General features: G+C 34.0%; 1 protein-coding gene across 1 annotated transcript; it reads left to right on the top strand.

The window, feature by feature from the left end:
- The first annotated feature begins 451 nt into the window (after positions 1 to 451).
- On the top strand, positions 452 to 5832 carry LOC128223235 (voltage-dependent anion-selective channel protein 2-like). The gene is made up of 9 exons (XM_052932529.1): positions 452 to 557; positions 2111 to 2181; positions 2501 to 2635; positions 3161 to 3281; positions 3498 to 3608; positions 3965 to 4081; positions 4292 to 4442; positions 4715 to 4772; positions 5029 to 5832. Exons 2-9 carry the CDS (start codon positions 2118 to 2120, stop codon positions 5112 to 5114), a joined length of 843 nt encoding a protein of 280 aa, XP_052788489.1. The 5' UTR covers positions 452 to 557; positions 2111 to 2117; the 3' UTR covers positions 5115 to 5832.
- Positions 5833 to 7670: the final 1838 nt, after the last annotated feature.

Here is a 7670-nt window from a genome sequence, read left to right as displayed (position 1 = left end):
AAGAGACCCCCCAAAAAAACAACAACAACAAAAACCACAACCTCTGTGTATTGATCTTAATCTAATTGTCTTATCAGATCTCCGATCTTGGAGATTTTGTAATAGAAATGGACCCTAAATGTCCCTGAGCCAATAAACAAATACACAGGAAAATGGTCCCTTCTGTGACATCAGTGCAATAAGCAGGAGATGCACAGCAGGGGATTGTCATACCAAACATTCCTAAAACTAGGCCTTTAAAATCATAAAGGAATTTCTTTCAACATAATGGAATTTTAACAGTCCTTTATTCCAAACACGACTTTTTAAACAGACTTTTTTTGTAAAATGTCGGAAAATAGCTCATTGAGCTAATGATTCTTGTTAACACATACCCGACTTTAAATAAAGATTCTTGTATCTTGTAAATACACCGATACTGTACTTATTAACTGTTAAACTGTTGTCTGTCCTCTTTGATCAATGCGGCGTAGTATGCTCTCTGAAAGTCATTTTGTAGAACCTGCACAGATCCGGTGACCTTGGCTAAAACAAAAGTGGACGAAGCTTTCTCTGTGGTAATTATGGTTTTGTCATTGAATGTATCACTTTATAGCAATATTTCATTTTGTTTTGACTATTTTCTATCGAACCATACCGTTTAGAACTCACATTTATCAATGACATTGACAAATAGTACATAATTACTAGTTTATTTCGAGTGAATTTGACGGTCTCAGGAGTCAGTAATGACAGTGGACGCTGGATCGATTAACTACACTTTTCGAATAATATTCGTCAAATTGTTGATTCAGCCAGAAAAAAATATTACTCTTGTACTGATTATGAAGTCGAAGTTGTAGGCTGAAGCACTGGAAGCAGTCAAAATCAAGCTGCGTCATCAGGCTGTGTCAAAGTGGCTTCATTAGCCTTTTAAGAGGCTTGTTAAACTTGTCCAATTACCGATCTGACAATCATTGTCTGATCTAGTAAAACTATGATTAAAAATGTGATATTTTAGGAGTTGTTTGTAAAACTTGTCCAATTACCAATCTGACAATTATTGTCTGATCTAGTAAAACTATGATTTAAAATGTGATATTTTAGGAGTTTTTTGAAAAACATGTCCAATTACCAATCTGTTTGTCTGCTCATTACATTTAAACCCAATAAGTTGTCATATAACAATGACAAGGCACATGGGAAGAAGAAAGGGCAGCATGGCACTTTTTTGGGCAGAAAGGGGTAGAATGGTATTGATGCCGTGTTGAATAAACTAGGGTAGGGGAAACAATACTATCATTATTGTGCAATATGTCTAAATCATGACAGCAGTTTAAAGGTCCCTTGGTCTAAAGTGAAGATACCAATAATAAAAAGGGGATAGAAGGCGATAATAGAACAATTGGGAAAAGGCTCTACCCAGTTTAAAGTGGGCATGGCAATAAGAAAAGGGGCAGGAGTGGATTGGCCTTAAAAAACTGGCCAGCTGGAGCACTGTACTGTATATAATTGAATTATGATAGGGCCTAAAAAAAAAATACATTTGGTTCGGGTTACCCGACCCTACCTACGGAATAGGCGCCGACCCTACTGTTTTTATAGTCAGTTTGAAAAAAATAATTGAAAAACTAAAAAAAAAAAAAAATTTTTTTTAATTGCTTTTTAATATTAAGATTAAACCTTAAATGCTTGTACAGAAGATAGCTTTAACACCATTCTCCAATGATGAAAATTATATTCTTATATAAAACCTAATAAAAAAAATAAATAAAAAGCCTACCTACCCTACCTATTTTTTTTAAGGATGTAACCCTAACCAAACAATTTTTTTTTTAGGCCTAATATCTTTTACAAAGCAAACAATCTGAGGCTTTAACAACATGTGCATGAATGTGCACAAAAATGTGCCTATTAAATTACATTGAATGTGTAACTTAAGCGCAAAACAATGAAAACACTTTAAAAAATGTCAAATCTCCTGAAATGTAACAGATTTAATAAGTTGTTATAAATCATTCTAACAATGAAACTAAGACACTTGCTTTTGACCTATTTGGCCAATTGTAATATTTCTTATTTTTAAATTTTGACCAATCTTGTTTTAATAATTTTATCTGATTGATTTTAGGTACACAATGGCACCTCCAACATATGCTGACCTTGGAAAATCAGCAAGAGACCTGTTCTCCAAGGGATTTAGTATGTACAAACTCCCATGTTTAATTAGAAAGATTTTTGTTAGCAAATAAAGATATTGGCTGCCTCCATAAGCATTTTACTTGCATTTGTGCGTTGGTCTAATTATAATGATTAGAAATAGAAAGAATTTTGCTCGATTCCAAATAAACCCCTAAGTCCTTTCCTGGAATTTACCATTGCTACAATCACATTCAGTGTATCAGTCATGTAGTAATAGATGTTTAATGAAGGAAATCTTTATCTTTGCCATTCAATCTCATGTATTTTTTTGTTTATAAATATCATGAATATGGCTTAACTTCAATGCAACTTATTTCAGATTTTGGATTCCACAAACTAGAAGTTACAACCAAAACCGACAGTGGTGTCAAGTTCACAACTAAGGGAAGCCACAGCAAAGAAACTGATAGAATCTCGGGAGAACTTAATACAGAATATAAATATAATGAGTATGGTATGTACACAGTTTATATTGCTAATCATACAAATATCTTCATAAACAAGGGGAACTATGTACAGGGGATAAAGCCTAACTGAAATTAACAAAAAATTCACACTAACCTTGGAGACTTGCAAAATTAAAAAAACAACAACAGGTGACTGCTGTGTTGAAGTAATGTTCTGCAAGCTCGGTGGTCACAATTGTGCTTGCTAAAATTCATGACATTATGAGGTAGAGTAAAAATGTTTGATGCCAAGCATTACCTGTTACAATTTCGACTGGTTCATTCAAAGTCCAACTTTAGTGAGTGGTGAAATTTGGTTAGATTTAGAAATGGGTTCAAGTTTAATTGACAGGGCAGAAAATATTTTCTTAAACTAATAAAATTTTCCTAACAAGCAATGAAATTAATGTTTTACTCTGTATTAAAAAAATTACACATTTTGTTACATATGTAAATTTGATATATTTCAAGTCTTTACTATAAAAACTGTTGACCAGCAGGAAATAAGACGTTATTCATTTCTTGGCTTTTAGGTTTGACTTTTAAGGAGACCTGGACCACAGAAAATAAGCTGTCCACTGAAGTTACCATTGAAGATCAACTAGCAAAGGGATTTAAACTCACCTTTGATACAGCATTTGAGCCACAAACTTCGTATGTCTGCTTCCATATCATGCAGCTAGATAATAACTATTAAAGACTTTTCATTTAGATGCTACAAAGATTGTTCAGTCATCAAATTATTGAAACTAAATGTATTGTTGTTGTTTTTATTTCATTAAAAAACAATTGTATAAAATGTTTGCAATCTTATACTTAAGTAATTAGTTCGTACATACTAATAATGTAGCAAATCAATTGACATTGCAGAAAGAAGAGTGGACAGGTGAAAACTGGATACAAGAACGACTATGTGAACTTTACTGGAGACTGTGACTTCAACTTTGCTGGACCAACAATCAATGGAGCCCTCGTTCTTGGGTAGCTTATTTATATCCAAATGCTCCCTAGAATATTTCACTAATATATTGTCAATGTAAACAACATCAGTAGTGAACATTGGAAAGAATCTTGCCAATCTTATGAATACTCCCTTGTCACAGTCTTTTAATCAACCTCTTCTGTGGTCAATTAGTCTTCGTACAAAAACTGGCCTGCCAATTTAAACACATCAAAAGTCTTGTTGACAGTTATATTTAATTGGAAAAGCAGGTAATAATGTAATGTTTTGTAATGTTATACACAGAGATGTTAAACAATGTTCCTTATTTAACTTTTCAGTAATTAACATAAGTTGATCTTTTTCATTTTTTTAATGTTGCTGTATTTTCTTTCAGGTACAACAACTGGTTGGCAGGATACCAGATGGCATTTGACACCAGTAAGAGCAAGCTGACAAAGAATAACTTTGGCCTCGGCTACACCGCTGGTGATCTAGCCATCAATGCTAATGTGTAAGTTTTACTTCAGCTTTACTTGTATTCATTTTAATCAAAGAAAAATGTTTATGGACTATTTTATGAAAATACTGATATATGCTATCTTGGGTGAATGAACCTTTGTAATATTTTGATGGAAATTGCTATAATGACTTCTTTATCATTTAATCCTTCAACTTTTGTAAATTGAATAAATACAGAACTAAGTGTAAAATCTTATTGCAGAAATGACCTTCAGGAGTTCCAGAGCTCCATCCACAACAGGGTGAATTCTGACCTTGACCTCGGCATCCAGATGTCCTGGACACAGGGAACAAACGCCACCTCTCTTGGCCTTGCTGCCAAGTATGCTCTTGATAGGAACTCTGCCATCAATGTAAGTTGTCCACAGATGATATCTGTCGAGCATTGCCCTCTTGTCTGGATTATCATTTATGTATTTCTAGTATTGTCTTTACTCTATTTTTCAGTTCTTGTTGATATATTACTCTCACGTCCAATGCTTGTGACATGAAATTAGAGTTGCAAATACTATTATGTTGAATGCAAAACAAGCTTGCATTCAAACTTATGCTTAAAAGCCTTTTATAAGAACGACATTGTAGGTGACCCTTTTGTCATCACCTGTATGACTTGTGTGTTTTTCAGGCTAAAGTCAACAACAAAGGACAGCTGGGACTTGGATACTCACAGAACATCAGACCTGGTATGAACTTCTCTTGTCTCCATCATGTGAACAAGTGACATCACTGATGAATAATTTCAATGATAAGATAAAATCATGCCTTTTTTAGGCACTTTGGTATTGGTTCAACTGTTATGAGATCATTTAACATCATCAGATCAGCACAATTCACATTTTTTCTTTGAAGTATTTTATAAGGAAAGTTTATAGTAGCCATTGAAAAATAATGTAACATAGAACCTTACCCTTGTGGACCCAATGTTTATTTGTTTTACAGGAGTGAAGCTTACCCTGTCCACACTCCTGGATGGATTGAACGCTGGAGGCCGCAAGATCGGTGTTGGACTTGAGTTCAACAATTAACTGTTGCCATCTTAATGCCCACTTCCAGGCTGCAGGCAGTGGCATAGTGCGTACGGACTAGGAAGTGTCATCATGTTGTTATTGAAATGCACGGTGTTGCAAATGTGGAATAGGTGTTGTAATCAAGTACTGGGTTTAAGAATGTGATGTTAGACATTTTCAGGCAATTTGTGAATTTTTGTTGTATTGAGGCAAATTAAAAATTAATAATGAATTAAATTAAAAAAAATATCTATGGAAATAGTCTCACAGTTAGTTTGTCCAAATATTGATTAACACGTTTGTTAGGAATTTAATACTGTTCAGCTCGATGTACCAAATCATAAGTGCTCTTCATTGTTTACGCAGTGTTTTTCAGTGTTGTTAAGTATTTTTCACTAGATTATTTGATAAGCTTGTTTGCTATATGTTTCATTTATGCAATGTTTTATCATGTATGCACAGTCCTTAGTACTCATACCGTGTAACTGTTATTGTATATATTATATACATCATAGGTGTCTATTGTGTATCATTGTATTAATTTCATTTTCACCGTGCATTGGAGTCTTCATACTGTGTGCCACTGTCCGCTTTAAACTTTCAAGAAATGGAAGACTAACAAGCCATTACTGTGTTTTATTCTGCCCCTTGACACTAACATCGGTCTTGGAGTTTTAGATTTAATACCTTGCTTTGTAAATTCCTGTATTCTTTGGAATAAATTATTGGATGTGAATTTACTGGTCTTGCTGGATGTTTTTTCAATAAGAGAACTGCCGAAAAAATGACTTCTCATAAAGTTGCATTCTGTATACAATAAATGTTGTTGATTAGTCACAACGGGCTGTTTGTTGATTAGTCACAACGGGCTGTTCATCGACTTCGTCTCCATGTGAAACGATGTATTCAATTTTTAAACCGCCTTGGATGTGAAAGTAAGTAGGCACGTCGCCCTTGACCGGTAAATGACATAATTGTTGTTTTGGCCAAAAAAAAACCCATCTAGACATGAAAACTGACCTGATTTTGCTCCAAAAATGGCATTCCTGGACTTCTGGCGATCATAGCTATTTCATCAAAGGTCAAGAACTTTTGGCGGAATTTTATTGAAGTGATATTGCACATTTATTGGGAAGGATCCTTGCTTTTGTGACAAACGCGACATATGGGGGCATCCGTGTTCTTACGACTCCTATGGACACATTAATAGTCTGGGGTTAGTAGTTCGAAGGTGAAGGTAAAAAGCCAACGTTTTATACCATTGAATCTTGGAAGATAGGCCATTAGGTGATGTAGGTTAAGGTCGCGTTCAACAGACTTGTGAAAACTTTGTCTGCACAAAAACTTGGTGATGCTTGAACCTATGATCATGAAACTGTAGTGGTAGATTGACCTTTACCCTTAGAAAACCCATATGTTTAGGTATATGTATGTCGGTCAAGTTTACGGTCAACAGTCTTATGAACGCATAATCCGTGCAATCACTTGAGAATGCTTTGGTGTCAGACCATGGAGCATTAGTTTAAGGAACAGAACAGAACAGAATATTTATTAGACTTAAGCATTACAAGCTTATCGTCATAATAGCAAAAAACACACATATATATATATGGCATGCAACAATTTTAACACATAGCATATTATACGCTAAATACATTTGATTTGATTGTTTCTGGGATATACATGTGAGAATGAATTAATATCATATGATATAATTTTTAATTGAATATTACATACTGTCGGACATTATTTAAGATTTATCAAACAGTAATCATGCATTGGTTATGTATATAGCCGCATATGACTGCGTATAATGGGTAATGAAAGTATATTTGATTACATCGTAAGGACCAGGAAAATGATGCAAACATGTACTGAAATAACAAAACATAAGGACAATACACCAACCCAATATGAGTTTTTACCCTATCAAAAATAAGATAGAAAACATCCATGACACATACTTTATATCAACGAATCACGAAGTTTGAACGCCTTATCACAATACATTGCTAATTTTCTAATGAGTATTTTATTACTACTTTGCATCAATAAAATATATTTCATCAAACTAATATGAGTATAAAAGTACTTAGGAATATACTGGCGTCTAAGGTCTGCATACACAGGGCATTTAAGAACAAAGTGGAATTCGTCCTCAATATCATTTAAAATACACAATGTACATTTTCTTTCATGTCTAGGAATTTTATTATGTCGACCTATCTCTATATTTAATTTATGCGAAGAAAGACGTAATTTAGCCAATACATTTCTATATTTTGTATTTTCTACCAGACTGAGATACGCTGATTGTTCAAAACTAGTTTTAATTTCACGGTATACATCTAGAGCAGAGGATAGATCTAACCCAGATCTCCAATTACTAATATAAATATCTCGAAGTCTACTCCGAAGCACAGGCACAAAACATTCAATTTTCACAGAACCAGGATAAAGCCATACTTCATTAAGACCAGATGATTGAAGGATGTCACGAACTCTTGACACCCAGCTCTTGGTTGACACGTTGTTATCTACATTATAAATTTGATCAAGTAATATAGCATTTAA

This window comes from Mya arenaria, chromosome 2 (assembly GCF_026914265.1).
Source record: "Mya arenaria isolate MELC-2E11 chromosome 2, ASM2691426v1".
Classification (NCBI taxonomy): domain Eukaryota; kingdom Metazoa; phylum Mollusca; class Bivalvia; order Myida; family Myidae; genus Mya; species Mya arenaria.
This window is presented reverse-complemented; position numbering and strand designations above follow the sequence as displayed.

What these genes read in the sequence shown, in the direction of transcription:
- LOC128223235 (XM_052932529.1), top strand. Translation starts at nt 2,118, where the DNA reads ATGGCACCTCCAACATATGCTGACCTTGGAAAATCAGCAAGAGACCTG. An exon ending in AATGGAGCCCTCGTTCTTGG is followed by an intron (nt 3,609 to 3,964) that starts GTAGCTTATTTA and finishes ATTTTCTTTCAG; the next exon opens with GTACAACAACTGGTTGGCAG. An exon ending in ATAGGAACTCTGCCATCAAT is followed by an intron (nt 4,443 to 4,714) that starts GTAAGTTGTCCA and finishes TGTGTTTTTCAG; the next exon opens with GCTAAAGTCAACAACAAAGG.